The 16,667-nt window shown below is 42.3% G+C and overlaps 1 protein-coding gene and 1 long non-coding RNA gene across 2 annotated transcripts; both read left to right on the plus strand.

Annotated features, from left to right (window-relative positions):
• Positions 1-670: 670 nt before the first annotated feature.
• On the plus strand, positions 671-2,862 carry LOC123727334 (uncharacterized). The gene is made up of 2 exons (XR_006759287.1): positions 671-1,202; positions 1,433-2,862. It is a non-coding gene; the product is annotated as an uncharacterized lncRNA (long non-coding RNA).
• Positions 2,863-13,741: 10,879 nt separating this feature from the next.
• Positions 13,742-15,554, plus strand: fkb1b (FK506-binding protein 1B). The gene is given in 5 exon segments (NM_001141565.2): positions 13,742-13,798; positions 13,914-13,961; positions 14,453-14,565; positions 14,767-14,942; positions 15,129-15,554. Coding segments are annotated over 4 exon segments (327 nt in total). The 5' UTR covers positions 13,742-13,761; the 3' UTR covers positions 14,896-14,942; positions 15,129-15,554.
• The last annotated feature ends 1,113 nt before the right edge of the window (positions 15,555-16,667 follow it).

Genomic DNA, 16,667 nt, shown 5'->3' on the forward strand with positions numbered 1-16,667 from the left:
CAGAGCTCCAGAGTTCCTCTGTGGAGATGGGAGAATGTTCCAGAAGGACAACCCTCTCTGTAGCACTCCACCAATCAGACCTTTATGGTAGAGTGGCCAGACGGAAGCCACTCCTCAATAAAAGGCACATGACAGTCCGCTTGGAGTTTGCCAAAAGGCACCTAAAGGACTCTCTAACCATGAGAAACAAGATTATCTGGTCTGATGAAACCAAGATTGAACTCTTTGGCCTGAATGCCAAGTGTCACGTCTGGAGGAAACCTGGAACCATCCCTACGGTGAAGCATGGTGGTGGCAGCATCATGCTGTGGGGATGTTTTTCAGTGACAGGGACTGGGAGACTAGTCAAGATCGAGAGAAAGATGAACGGAGCAAAGTACAGAGAGATCCTTGACGAAAACCTGCTCCAGAGCGCTCAGGACCTCAGACTGGGGCGAAGGTTCACCTTCCAACAGAACAACGACCCAAAGCACACAGCCAAGACAACGCAGGAGTGGCTTCTGGACAAGTCGCTGAATGTCCTTGAGTAGCCCAGCCAGAGCCCGGACTTGAACCCAATCTAACATCTGAAAATAGCTGTGCAGTGACACTCTCCATCCAACCTGACAGAGCTTGAGAGGATCTGCAGAGGAGAATGGGAGAAACTCCCCAAATACAGGTGTGCCAAGCTTGTAGCGTCATACCCAAGAAGACTCAAGGCTTGAATTGCTCCCAAAGGTGCTTCAACAAAGTACTGAGTAAAGAGTCTGTATACTTATGTAAATTAGATATTTCATTTTTTGTGATATTCCGTTGTTTTTTAGAAAACAGTTTTTGCTTTGTCATTATGGGGTATTGTGTGTAGATTTATGAGGGGAGTAAACAATTTCATCCATTTTAGAATAAGGCCGTAACGTAGCAAAATGTGGAAAAAGTCAAGGGGTCTGAATACTTTCCGAATACACTGTATATGTTTATTTCACCCTATTATTTCAATGTATGTATTTATGTTATGCGTGTGTATAATGTGTGTTTGTATGTATGCTTGTTTGTACTGCAGTTTTGTGGGGTATTGTGCAGGTGCTTGTAGCCATAGTGAGGATGTGGTGACTGCTCTTATTGTGCTGTTTTCCCCTGTGCCCATCACCCTACCTCTGGTATTCTTCCACCTGTACCCCATCAACGAGGATCGACGCTTCCAGCTCCAGAGAGCTAGGAAGAGAGTGAGTCATTCACACTCCTTCTAATAGGCTGCCTTAGTGCTCCTACTATGACAATAGCTTCCTCTCCAACATACTGCATTACAACTTCCCTTACACATTCCTGAGTTTATGATTCTCAAACATCCTGCCCCACACTTCCTCTTTTATTGATGTTTGTATGTGCATGATGATGAATATGAATATGTGTAGCCCTAGGCCACTAACTGTTTTCTTGTTTTCCCTCTATTCAGTGTTGAAGCCATACATTCAACTGATATAGAAGAAAAGATAGGATCACACATTCATCAGTCAAGACACCAAACACATGAGTCCAGTCTGAAGTCATGTGGCGAGTCACAGCCAACTAAGTCCAGTTGCATTTTAAACAGGTCTACCTTAAAGTCACAACCTCAGAGGCTCCAAAAAGTTAAATAACCAATCACACACATCTGCTCATCAAAATCCACTGGGGTTCAGGCCTGATTTTAATTCCCATTCACAAGTATCTAAGCCCAACTCAGATCACCTTCTATGGAATTCTTGGCCAAATTCTAATCACTGCTCACATACTGTAAATCTGATCATAGGATGTCTAACAAGTCTGAAGGAAAATGTAAAATTACATATGTCTAAAAAATCATATATATAAACAATTGTGCCGATGTCACGGGCGGGATCTTCTACATCAGCAGTCCCCAATTACATTCAGACATTTTTACTTGAGCGGATGGTCGGGCGGTCGGAACATGGTTATAAATCATTTGTACACTGCAAATTGACCATAAGAATCCTAAACAGATATATTATTATTAGACAAAAACTAAATCATTTCAAACCTTGATTACATTGGGATATAATCACATATGCCTATACTTGTGTGGGAATACTTGGGAACAGATTTCCTAAATTAAAATCACTTTGAACTGATTTCCTGATGATTGTACAGTCTTTTATGTCTAACAATGATTAATGCAACCAAAACCAAAGACCTGGTCATTGACTTCAGAAGAGACCAACCTAGCATCCAAGCGCTGGACATTAACGGACAGATCATTGAGCGAGTGGAGGACTACATATACCTAGGAACCAGCATTGACAACAAGTTCTCCTTCAAAAGAAACATTGAACACATTCATTCAAAATGTCAACAACGCTTGTTCTTTCTACAGAAATTGAGGAAGTTTGAATGTACACCAATCAATCCTACAAGCATTTTATATATGCTTTATAGAATCCATCTTAGGCTTTAATATTGTGAGGTGGTTTGCTCTAGAGAACACAAGTCAGAACCCATTGAACAGGGTAATAAGAATCAGTAGGAAGGTAATCGGAACAAGTCAGGAACCCCTCAATGACATTTACAAAAAATGAGTGAGGAAGAAGGGGGAACAAACAGCATTTGACATAACACACACACTGAATGACCAGTATAGCCCCTTAGCCTCCGGGCGCAGGTTTTTAGCTCTCCCATTCAAATCTAAGAATTTGTGCAAACATCCATCAAACTCCTTAGCTCTAAGTTTTTGTTTGCATATACCCTGGGATTGCATAGAATGCTTCTAATCCTTTATACTGTACCCGACAGTACATGTGTTCTATGTTGATACAGTATGTGTCTTGTATGTACCATTTGTCACCACATATGAAGTTCCCTCCCACTAAATAAAAGTTACATGAATTTAATTTAAATTGCCTTTTTTTGCGGATAAAAATCAGTGCGTGATGACACAATACACAAAAAATGTTCCATGTACCCAATAAAAATCAAAAGTTTAGTATGTTTCCATCGCATTTAACTCTACTGATAGTTTTGTCACAAAAACTGTAGTGTTAAATAGAAAATGTGCTTACTCTGGACTTGGCACTTGCACTCTAGCCAAAAGACTATAGATACAGTGGGGGTAGGATCTGCATGTAGGCTGGTCTATAGGATGAGATTATTATGGATAAGACTGAGAATATTTGTATTTGTCTAACGGCAGTCCAGCATCAATCATCATGTCACCAGTATGAGACCCTCAATATTTATTGGAAAGGCACATCAAGATCACAGTGCACTTTCACCACTCTGTGAAGTTCATCATAACTTATTTAAACTGTAGCCTAATAAACTGCATGGTTGGTCTCCGTTGGCAATTATTCTTTTTTGCTTAAATCTAAACAGGGTAATAAACAGGGACAATTAATGGAAATTGTGAAATCAAGAAATGGAACGAAGCAAGCAAAAGTAGTAGAAGACAAGGATCGGTCCAATAATGCATTTCTTGTTGAACTGCGTTTCTTGGACAATGAGCTTCATTTTGGAGATTTTGGTAATATTGAGGACTGTGAAGAGAGCAGTGGGAAAGGTGGATTTAATCAAGGTGACTAGAAGCGGCCTTGTTTTGGTTAATTGTGTCGATGAAGAACAAAGGTTACTCACGTAACCACAGTTCTATGAGCTAGGAACTATGCTAGTTATCCTTGCGGCTGGATGAGTCAAGATATTAATATCAGAGTAATTCCATGCCACGGGTGTGATGCGCGTGCCCCCACCCCCTATAAATACCTGGGCGCGTAGCTTCACTTCCTCAAGACTCTTCCCGAGGCTACAACGGATCCAACAGCTAGACTAGCGTAGTCCATAGCTCATAGAACTGTGGTTACGTGAGTGAGTAACCTTCATTCTATTTTGCTTGAGGGACTATGCTAGTCACTCAATAGGATGACAATACCAGAGTAAGTCGGTTCCCGTAGGGCACAGCCTAGAGCAACACATCACCATAGGTGCTTGAGGCAGTACCCGGACCAACCACAGGTTACTGTTGGGAGGTAAGGGTAGCACCAAGCACAGCTGAGCTCACACTGTGAGGGTTAGCAACATTCACCCAGTAAAACCTTGCAAAGGACTGGGGGTTGCCCAGCTGGCAGCCATAGATCTGTCAGAGAGGGGGACTCCCTTAAGCAGTGCCCAGGAAGTGGCAATTCCCCCGGTGGAGTGCGCTACCACAAAGGATGGGGCTGGGTGGGCAGCTAGGCTATATGCTTGCAGACTGGTGTCTACAATCCAACGTGACAACCGTTGTTTTCTCCAAAGCACACAAACAGCTTATCAGAGCGACAGATCGCCTCTCCAAGTACTCATTTAGGGATCTCACAGGACACAGAGCGCATACATCAAAATCATGAGCCCCAGTGGGCATGGAGGTGGATAAGGCTGTTAGCACCATTTCCCTGTTCATGTGACCTGAGGGCAGGACCTTTGGTAGGAAGGCTGAATTAGGCCACAGAGTAACGCTCGCTTTACCCGGGCCAAGACAATATTTTATTTAACCTTTATTTAACTAGGCAAATCAGTTAAGATCACATTCTTATTTCCAATGACAGCCTACCAAAAGGCAAAAGGCCTCCTGCCAGGACAGGGGATTAAAAATAAAAATATAGGATAAAAACACACATCATGACAAGGGAGACACCACAACACTACGTAAAGACAGACCTAAGACAACAACATAGCATGGCAGCAACACATGAAAACACAGCATGGTAGCAACACAACATGACAACAATAACACTCATCACTAACAGAAAAAGCATGGAGCTCGACAACCCTTTTGGTAGAGGCGATGGCCACCAGACACGCTGTCTTAAGAGAGAAATGTTTCATGTCTATAGCGTCTAACGGTTCGAAGGGAGGTCTGGATAGCACTCCAAGAACCAGATCCAAATCCCATTTGGGAACTGAGGGAGCTCTTGAGGGTCGTAATCATTGTACTCCCTTAAGAAACCTTGCCATGGCCGAGTGGCTGCCTAGCGGACTATCCTGCTGTTCATCATGACATGCTGGAATGGCTGCTGCGTATACCTTAAGTGTGGATGCAGCCCTGCCAGCATCGAACGAAGACCTCAAGAACTGGAGCCCAGTTCTTATGCTGCAGAATTCTGGAGCAACCCCCTGCTCCCCACACCACTGGCAGAACACACGCTACCTTATGTCATTGTCACGCCCTGATCTGTTTCACCTGTCCTTGTGCTTGTCTCCACCCCCTCCAGGTGTCGCCCATCTTCCCCATTATCCTCTGTGTATTTATATCTGTGTTTTCTGTCTGTCTGTTGTGGGTTTGTCTTGTTTGTTCAAGCCTACTAGCGGTTTTCTCAGCGTCTGGTTTTCCCTAGTCGCACTTGTCCTCCTGGTTTTTGACCTTTGCCTGTCCTGACCCTGTACCCGCTTGCCTGACCACTGCCTGTCTCTGACTGTGAGCCTGCCTGCCATCCTGTACCTTTGCTCCACCTCTGGATTACCGACCTCTGCCTGACCTGAACCTGCCTGCCGTCCTGTACCTTGGCCTCTGCTCTGGACTATCGACCCCTGCCTGCCCTGACCTGTCGTTTGCCTGCCCCTGTGGTTACAATAAACATTGTTACTTCACACAGTCTGCACTTAGGTCTTACCTTGATTCCTGATAGTCATAGGTTGACTTGGTGGAGGGGGCCCTGGCACTCTGTAAGATGTTAACAACCAGACCAACAACCAGACTGAACAGCTTTTCGCTGTTCAGCGACCAGGCCCACAGCTGCCCTCCGCCTGTGACAATAGGTCCAGCCTCCGAGGTAGTTCCCATGCTGTACCCACTAGGAGTGACAGTATTGTGCTGAACCAGTGGCATCTTTATTTAATATCGATTTATTATTGCAATAATGAGGCTGGTTGACCCCCCCCCCGCCCTTGAGTTTTGGACCGAGTAACCTAACCTTTAAACAAATGCAGAGTCCTATATATAGCTGACACTAGCAATGCTCAGTCATTGTTGGTTCAACCCCCCCCCTCATTCAAACCAAGGAGCATAATAATCCACTCTGGGCTCATCCAGTCGTTATCTGCATGTAGGTTGTTGTCTTAACCCCACCCTGGCTTAGTTTCCCAGATGCAAGGATGATTTTGAGACAATGAAGAATTGTTCTAAACTCCTCCTGGCTATCTCGATTACACCCACCACATCTTGTCTATGTAATGCAGTCTTTAACTCATTTGTCAGCTCAAGCCATCTCCAGTGACCATACGCCCAGAGTAGTTGCAGGGAACTAGAGTGGAGACCATAAAAACACAGACACTAACAGGACAGAAATATCCTCCTATTTGTTAAGTATTAATTGCTAACTATTAATATCAAACAAATATGGTAAATATGTAATTTATCTATCTCGTCTCGCAGTTATGAGAAAAAGTTGAGCAGAGCTCGTTGGACTGCTCTCAACTCCAGCATGTTGTTTGGACCAGCTGGAGCTCCATGACCCGCTGGCCGCCCTCCCCTTCAATACTACTCCCCAGCCTGTCAAGGAGGCGTCTGTTTGAACCTGTTCCCTCCGATGGAATTAGGCATATCCCACCTGAAAAGGAATTTCAGGGATCGCCATCTTGCCAGGGTTCGCGTGCATTCCTTAGACACAGTCATACCTGTTTTCCTTGGGATTTAAACCTTGAGCATTGAACCACCTCTGCATGGGTCTCAAGTGTAGAAGGCCAAATGGGGTCAAAAGGGAGGCTGCGAAGAGGAGACCCATCAGTCTCTGACACTGAAGAACAGTCACCTTCTGGACAAAAGGACTGAGGTGAGCTACAATTTTCTGAACTCGCTTTTTGGTGAGGTGAGCCCTCATAAGAGACAAGTCGATCCATATGCCCACGAACGTCACAGTTTGTGTGGGGACCAGGTGTATTTTTTGCATGCTCAACCTGAGGCTAGCGCTGAGATATGCTTCAGGATATATGTCATGTCTGCTGCTGCCTGTTCTCGTGACTGAGAACAGATTAGCCAAATGTCCAGGTCAGGTATTCCCAACAGACAGGAACGTTGAACCATCGAAGAGACACAAATATGAGGAGAACTACATTGATTTAGGGTTCACTTATATTGGGAGTAGTGCCTTTCCTCAGCCACAGTGTGTTATATGTACAAAGTACTATCTCACAACTAAATGAAACCTTCACTGTTGCGCAGACATTTAGAAACAAAACATGCACATTTTAAAAATAAGCCACAGGAGTTTTTTGAGCAAGAATTAAGACAATATTCGAGTAGTAATAAAAGTATAAAAGCAACAGATATCATTAATAAGAAGGGGCTAGAAGCGTCTTATATGGTGAGCTACCGAGTGGCTAGGACAGGCAAGCCCCATACTATTGTGGAGGACTTAATTCTTCCTGCTGCAGCGGATATAGCTGGGACAATGCTGGGGGAAAAGGCCAAAAAAACTATACAGACAATGACTTCATCAAACAACACTGTTTCACAACGCATCAGTGACATGGCAGGAGATGTTTTGAAACAATTACTGCTTCACATACAAGCCATTGAATTCTATGTGCTACAGCTGGATGAGTCAACAGACGTGGCGGGCCTGGCACAGCTCCAGGTATACAGTTGAAGTCGGAAGTGTACATACACCTTAACCAAATACATTTAAACTCAGTTTTTCCACAATTCCTGACATTTGATCCTAGTAAAAATTCCCTGTCTTAGGTCAGTTAGGATCACCACTTTAATTTAAGAATGTGAAATGTCAGAATAATAGTAGAGAGAACGCTTTATTTCAGCTTTTATTTCTTTCATCACATACCCAGTGGGTCACAAGTTTACATACACTCAATTAGTATTTGGTAGCATTGCCTTTAAATTGTTTAACTTGGTTCAAACGTTTTGGGTAGCATTCCACAAGCTTCCCACAATAAGTTGGGTGAATTTTGGCCCATTCCTCCTGACAGAGCTGGTGTAACTGAGTCAGGTTTGCAGGCCTCCTTGCTCGCACACACTTTTTCAGTTCTGGCCACACATTTTCTATAGGCTGGAAGTCAGGGCTTTGTGATGGCCACTCCAATACCTTGACTTTGTTGTCCTTAAGTATGCTTGGGGTCATTGTCCATTTGGAAGACCCATTTGCGACCAAGTTTTAACTTCCTGACTGATGTCTTGAGATGTTACTTCAATATATCCACATACTTTTCATACCTCATGATGCCATCTATTTTGTGAAGTGCACCAGTCCCTCCTGCAGCAAAGCACCCCCACAACATGATGCTGCCACCGCCGTGCTTCACGGTTGGGATGGTATTCTTCAGCTTGCAAGCCTCCCCCTTTTTCCTCCAAACATAACAATGGTCATTATGGCCAAACAGTTCTATTTTTGTTTCATCAGACCAGAGGACATTTCTCCAAAAAGTCTGATCTTTGTCCCCATGTGCAGTTGCAAACTGTTATCTGTCTTTTTTATGGCGGTTTTGGAGCAGTGGCTTCTTCCTTGCTGAGCGGCCTATCAGGTTATGTTGATATAGGACTCGTTTTACTGTGGATACAGATACTTTTGTACCTGTTCCTTCCTGAGCAGCATGACGGCTGCGTGGTCCTATGGTGTTTATACTTGCGTACTATTGTTTGTACAGATGAACATGTTACCTTCAGGCATTCGGAAATTGCTCCCAAGGATGAACCAGACTTGTGGAGGTCTACAATTGTTTTTCTGAGGTCTTGGCTGATTTCTTTTGATTTTCCCATGATGTGAAGCAAAGAGGCACTGAGTTTGAAGGTAGGCCTTGAAATACATCCACAGGTACACCTCCAATTGACTCAAATGATGTCAATTAGCCAGAAGCTTCTAAAGCCATTACATAATTTTTTTGAATTTGCCAAACTGTTTAAAGGCCCAGTCAACTTAGTGTTTGTAAACTTCTGACCCACTGGAATTGTGATACAGTGAAATAATCTGTCTGTAAACAATTGTTGGAAAAATGACTTGTGTCATGCACAAAGTAGATGTCTTAACCGACTTGCCAAAACTATAGTTTGTTAACAAGAAATTTGTGGAGTGGTTGAAAAACTAATTTTAATGACTCCAACCTAAGTGTATGTAAACTTTCGACTTTAACTGTATGTCCGTTATGTTTATAGGTGGTCAGTTAAGGAAGACATCCTCTTCTGCAAACCACTGGAAACCAGGATAACAGGAGAGGATATTTTTAAAGTACAGGACAGCTTTGTTACATCAAATGGACTTTGGTGGTCAAGATGTGTTGGTATCTGCGCTGATGGCACAAAAACCATGACAGGGAGACATAGTGGAGTGGTAACAAGCGTGCAAGTAGTTGCTCCCAACGCCACTTGAGTACACTGCAGCATCCACCGAGAGCCTATTGTTGCCAAAGGAATGCCTGACAGCTTGAAAGACATTTTGGACACTACAGTGAAAATGGTTAACTTTGTTAAAGCAAGGCCACTGAACTCTTGTGTATTTTCTGCACTATGCAATGATATGGGCAGCAACCATGTAATGCTTTTACAACATACAGAAGTGCGCTGGTTATCAAGGGGCAAAGTATTGACACGTTTTTTTTTAAATTGAGAGACGAGCTTAAAGTTTTCTTTACCTTCCATAATTTTCACTTGTCTGACCGCTTGGATGATGACGAGTTTCTCACACGACTGGCCTATCTGGGTGATGTTTTTTCTCGCCTGAATGATCTGAATCTAGGATTACAGGGACTCTTCACAAATATATTCAATGTGCGGGACAAAATTGAGGCTATGATTAAGAAGTTGGAGCTCTTCTCTGTCTGCATTAACAAGGGAAACACTCTTTCCATCATTGTATGTTTTATGTCTGCAAATTAACTCAAGCTTACGGACAATGTCAAATGTGATATCGCGAAGCACCTGAGTGAGTTGGGTGCGCAATTACGCAGGTACTTTCCCGAAATGGATGACACAAACAACTGGATTCGTTATCCCTTTCATGCCCTGCTGTCATGACTTCCGCCGAAGTCGGATCCTCTCCTTGTTCGAGTGACGTTCGGCGGTCGACGTCACCGGTCTTCTAGCCATCGCCGATCCACCTTTCATTTTCCATTTGTTTTGTCTTGTTTTCCCACACACCTGGTTTACATTTCCCTCATTACTTGTCATGTATTTAACCCTCTGTTCCCCCCATGTCTGTGTGTGAAATTGTTTGTTGTAAGTGCTTGTGCACATTTTGACTGGTGCGCGATGGGTTTTGTACCCATATTTTTGTATTTCTGGATGCCGTTGATTTGGATAATTTAACTGCTCCGGTTATTACCCAGTTATGCTCTCCTGCGTCTGACTTCCCTGCCACCAGTTACGCACCCCTTACACCTGCCTCCAGTCCACTTACCGATATCTGAACAGAGAGCCTCATCGAAATTGCAACAAGCGGTTCTGTGAAAATGTAATTGAATCAGAAGCCACTGCCAGATTTCTGGATTGAGTATCCTGCCTTGGCAAGTCATGCTGTTAAGACACTGATGCCCTTTGCAACCATGTACCTATGTGAGAGTGGATTCTCGGCCCTCACTAGCATGAAAACTAAATACAGGCACAGACTGTGTGTGGAAAATTATTTAAGACTGAGACTTTCTCCAAAACAACCCGACATTGCAGAGTTAAGTGCATCCTTTCAAGCATACCCTTCTCATTAACCTGTGGTGAGTTATTCACAATTTTCGATGAACAAATAAAGTTTTATATGTAAGATGGTTAAATAAAGAGCAAAATTATTGATTATTATATTATTATTTGTGCCCTGGTCCTATACTTCCCACAAGCCGGGTTGTGACAAAAACTCACACTCATTCTTATGTTTAATAAATGTATCGTATAGGGTGTGTGTGGCTGGCTTACAATGATGGCAAAAAACAACATTTGAAGTGCGCTGACCCTGGTGCTGACCCTGACCCCGCAGCTGGAGATTGAATGTTTGAAGGGGTACAGGACTATAAACAGTTTGGGAACCACTGGTCTAGGTAATTTAGTACCATCATCCCCTTTGATGTTAGGGGTGCTATAGTGACATACATGCATTTTGTGAATGTTCTTGGTACCAGGGAAAGGTTGAAAAGTAACACTTGGTACCCTTCTTCACGGAGGCTGACATCTGTCTGTGAGAGCCAAAGCGGTCTGCGTGACGAGATGACCATATACAGGGCTTTTCCATTAGCACGTGACATCTCAACATTTAAGAGGGAGAGGAGTGTGGACACCGGAGTCATTTCAGCTGTCAGCTCAGGGTCACCGTCGGTGGACTGGCGAGCTATCAGACCATGCAGGTATGCCTGCAGCAGAGTGGTTGTATTCATGAGGAGAGCCACCATGGCCAGAAGTTGTCGTTTAAGTTGTTGTCAGCAGCCCGATGAGGACAACGGGGAGACTTACCACTGATCTCCTTGTCTGGGAGGACCATGATCGCAACAATGGGGTCCATGACTGGGTACTGGCCCAGTACCAATTCCTCGGGCGACGCAATGAATGTCCAAGACTTGCACTGGCTTGAGTTAGCCTTAACCCAAGTTTAATACTATACCAGTGTCACGTCCTGACTAGTAAAGAGGTTATTTTGTTATTATAGTATGGTCAGGGCGTGGCAGGGGGGTGTTTGTTTTGTATGTTTTGTGATTTTGGGTTTGATCTATGTTATCAATTTCTATGTTTTCCTTTCTAGTTCTTCTATGTCTATGTTGTGTATGTTTGGGTTGATCTCTAATTGGAGGCAGCTGATCCTCGTTGCCTCTGATTAGAGATCATATTGAAGAAGGGGTTTTTCTTCATGGGTTTTGTGGGTAGTTGTTCCTTGTATAGTCTGAGCACCTTATGGGACTGTTTTTGTCGTTTATTTTGTTTAAGTGTGTTTTTTCTTCTAATAAATCGAAGATGATTCATATACCCACTGTGTTTTGGTCCACATACAACGACGCATGTGACAACCAGGTGTAAGTATAAAGTAGTTCTCTTCTCAGGGCAATATGTGAATTAAGTAATAATATATTCTATGGATATCAGAATATATTTGGGAAATTCCACTCACAATCCCCAAAAGGTGAGGAGCCAATTACACTGAGACATTATCAGACTGTGTGAGAATAGGTCCTAAGAACAGATGCTCTGAATCTGACTCCGGCAACAGCTGCAGCTCGAGCCAGTAATACAGTATGCTAGCTAGGATGCAAAGCCTGGACATTAAGGTGAGACCTGGAGCTCTAGCTAGAGCTAGATAACACACAGGCTTCCCTAGCCTGGGTAGGTGCACTACCCAGACTCAATCTCCTGAGAGAAGAGGCTAGCATCCAGCTGAAGCTAATAAGCAACAGGTAACGCAATTAGCCGGGAGACAAACCGGGGAACAGACACAGACAAGATTTGCTCCGTGAACAGGTTGGACCAATCAGTTCACCCTAATTCGTAGCATGGTGTCGACCTATAAGAAAAAGCTTAGACACAAAACACTGCAGAGAACTGCTGGGAGGAGCAAGCTTCGGCCAAAAGGTAGTATACTCTACACATTCAACAGAACTCGCCTTCTATATCCATTTCTCGCTCACCTGCGTAGCCAAGGGAAGAAAATAGGAAGGGATGCTATGCGCCCAGGTATTTATAGGGGATGGGGACGCATCACCTGGTGGCAAGATGAGTCAAGATATTAATACCCCACATTATTTCCTTTTGGATCCTTATTCTCCATCTGCACAGTAAGTGGCAAAATGCACATCCAATTGTTGCAACCGCCATTATACCAAAGAAACTGCACTGTTTCCCAAGTTGTAGTTGGAGGACCACTCGCCATATCATACAATATTTTTAATAACTAACCCAAGATAGACCTTATCCTGTCGTTTCTAATGGGAACAAATGAGGCATAGTGGGCAGGACAAGCAAGGAGTGGGATAGAGCCAAGCACTAGCTAGCAAGATGTTTGCATATTTCCGTTCTGTAACGCCTACTCTTTGAAGTGCACGTGTGCAATAACTCAATTCGCCTTTGCACCCCTAAACGTCGTCTTTTTTTTTTTTTTTTTTTACTTCGGCAAAGTGTAAAATCTACAAAACTTAGTCCACTCTGTTCGTAACATATTATAGTTTTGGGAACAGAACGGTATTGAGATCAAATGTTTAATCGTTGAGAAAATGTCGGCAGAAATCCATATTGCTCCATCTTCTCCCACTGCCGGCCACAGAGCTTCCTCATCACCATATTTGGTAGTGAGTAGAAGCGCCAACCGGATGCTTCACACTTATACATCCGGTGGGCTATCTGTTCTATCTATGATATCATCGCGTGACTCCAAGTTTACTTTAATATGATGGTTATTGTATCAATATTTGCGCATAAAGGCGTTTCCACCGCCTTTTCTTTCATAATACATTTTACCGACACAAAGATGTCGAACGAACAAGTTATCTGTAGGCACATTGTATCGAAACGTCATGTTGCCATCACGGTAGTCTTATTTTATTTTTTTAAATATGGTATGACTACTCGCATAACTAGATTGCAACCGTGGTTAATGACGTCAACTTTAATTATTGTATTTTTCTAGAAATGTTTGATTGTCAACCAGTTGTTATTTTTATGTTATCATCATCTCCCTTAAAAAATGACACTACATCAATGTAGATGCGACTAAAATATGACCAAGTAGGCATACACTAATTCTCATCATATAACTGGTATTGGCCATTTTATATTGCCCTCCCCCTTTCTTGAATTCAATGAGCTTGACTTCCAGTTTCCGTTTGCATTGTAGTGCGTCGGAGAGTAAAATGGGAGTAGAAATCGAGACCATAACCCCGGGTGATGGTAAGGAAAAAACAGTAAATATGATTAAATTAGTCAAGAGGATTTTGCTAAATTCAAAATATTAAGTCGTTAACACAGTACATAGCTAATTCTTTCAATTTCTTCCATCTTTTAGGACAGACATTTCCCAAAAAAGGACAGACATGCGTTGTGCATTATGTCGGTGAGTCAGCAAGCTAGCCACTAGCTTAGCTAGCTATTGTCAGTTATCCACTTACGTCGGCAACAAAGTAAATGTTATCTATATAATGTGTGTAATCTGACAAACGGATATCTATCATAACTAACAATTAGTTAGACGATTTGCTTAGCTAATAAAAGTTATTTTTCTATGGTTAAAGTAGTTGTAACGTTACACCCTAGCTAGGCTAACGTTTGTAGCTAGTTGCCGTACTACTACTTGCTAGCTAGCTAATTGACAGTTTTCTCAAATCGGTGAGAATGAATTTAATTAAGATGAATGTATCTTTAGCAAATTAGTTAGCCAGTAGCCGATAATGTTTGTCCAGGGGACTGTAATTAAATATTTGAATCCATGGATGCTAGCTAGCAATTTGGGAGGGGACAGAATGTAATTTAGGTACACGGCTGTATTTTATTTTATTTAACTCGGCAAGTATAACTAACGTTTATCTTCTCTCAATCCTATCGCAGGTTCACTGACTGATGGAACCAAGTTTGACTCTTCCCGGGACAGAGGCAAGCCTTTCAAGTTCAAGATTGGCAAGCAGGAGGTGATCCGTGGCTGGGAGGAGGGGGTTGGCCAGGTAAGAAGGGTCTCCTGGGTGTGTTTGCATTAGATATCCCCATTATTCTCTAGTACGATTGCACCACTTGTTTAAATAATTTAGAAAATCGAAAAATTGGCTTGTGTGTGGTTTGCAAGGACACGAGCCATTATAGGGTTATATTAGAGGTGTCTCGACGATAATACTATGACCTCTCTTTTTGTTTCACCTTCCCCACAGATGAGTGTGGGCCAGAGGGCAACTCTGACCTGCACGCCGGACTTTGCCTATGGCAGCAAAGGGCACCCTGGTATCATCCCACCCAACTCTACCCTCATCTTCGACGTGGAGCTGATGGGCCTGGAGTGATGTTTGTGTGCACTTACTACATGTTTAATTCCACTCAGATTTTCAGGGTGAGACAATTCTGCAGACAAAAAGCCTGTTCAAATTGCACTACTACATTGTTGGAGTACATTACAGTTGTATGAGCTTAAGTGCTCATTGGTGTGTTTAACAAGCTTTGGTGCTCATCTCCCATAATCCCCTCTGTCATGTCTGTTCTGTTAACCACAGAATTGCATCCATGTCCCCTTCTACAGGTTGACTCCTATCTCGGGAACATGGACGAAAAGGCAAAAGGAAGATAAATGCACTTGACTCCTGTAAAAGACTCACATCTATAGCTTCACCACTTCACTCTCCTTTCCATTTCCATTCAAATGTGTCACTTGCTTAAAATACCTTATTCTTGATATATCTTGTAGTAGAACACCCTAACAAGTCATAGGCCATACCGTTCAGATGTCATTTTATTGTTATGTATGTTTTTATGGTCTTTTTTGTTGTGAAATTTGTAAGTCATACCTGCCATCAGGGGTAGGTACTGACACAATTTTGGATAAAGTATCATTATACAAATATTCAATTTGATCTCATTCTTGTGGCTCTGAGTGGCCTTGCTTTTCAGAAAATGTGTTATTGTGGACATGATAATTGAGAATAATTATGAATAAATGACTTTCCCCAAATGGATTGGATTAATGTAATTCTATTGCAGAAGTTCACTGAAATGAAAACCACGTAAAATAGTTTCCAAGTCAGCTATCAAGATTTCAAAATACAGAAATACTGCTGGTATGATTGCTGACATTCAAAATATTTTGGGACTACCAACAATGGACTAACGAAACAAATAACTAAATCGTTTTTTGGTTGGAATTTTCATTTTAAAAAAAAATAAAAATAATGATTTGGTTAATATATATTTTTCCCAGTAACGTCAACTTTCTGTAAACACTGAATAGACGGACAAGCGTGGCACACACTTGGTAAGGCCAAATATTACATGTGTAATTGAAGATGGTCATTATAGTGCAGAACTCACATGCTGGCAGGTGTAGTTATCCTCTCAAGCAGCAAAATGGGTGAATTTTCTATGGTATGTTTCAATAAAATGATCACCCTTTATCCCCCAGTAGGCTTGACCTTGTTCTCTAAACTAGGATAGTTTGGTCGGATTTCTTAAATTTTCCTTGTATCATTGATTTAATGCTGCACAGTATCTGACAACTGTATACCAATTATTTCTAGTGATGCTCTGAGAAGTGCTGAGGGCATGTTTGAACACCATTAGTAATCACAAGGGAATGCAAAATAGAGACCCTTATGTTTTGGGCAAAATATTCACAGTACTATTCCATAAGATTTGTGAAGTTGCATGATTTTGTTTTCAGAGAAGGATTAGTAAAGTGCTAAAACCAGATTTGAAGGAACTTGTTCAGCAAGCTATGCATCTGTAAAATAAAATTTCCCCAAACACAATGAGTCAACGCTCACCACATTGGTTGAAAACAATTGTTCCTCATCCCTAAGAGCTTTTGACAGGATGTTCTATCAACTTCAAAAAGAGACTGAATGTATTTTTATTTCTCATTGATTCCCAGGCATCTCTAATGCGTCTCTAATTCTCTCAGAGCACACTTCAATAGATGACACAGACAAAGGCAACTTTCAGTTTATTTTCAAAGGGAAGAGGAAATACATCCAGAGCTATTTACACTTTGCATTCTACAGCTTTTTGTGCAATTTACCAACCCAAGTAAAGACATTTCATCATTGCTTTTTCTCATTGATTTTGA

This window comes from Salmo salar, chromosome ssa15 (genome assembly GCF_905237065.1).
Source record: "Salmo salar chromosome ssa15, Ssal_v3.1, whole genome shotgun sequence".
Lineage (NCBI taxonomy): Eukaryota > Metazoa > Chordata > Actinopteri > Salmoniformes > Salmonidae > Salmo > Salmo salar.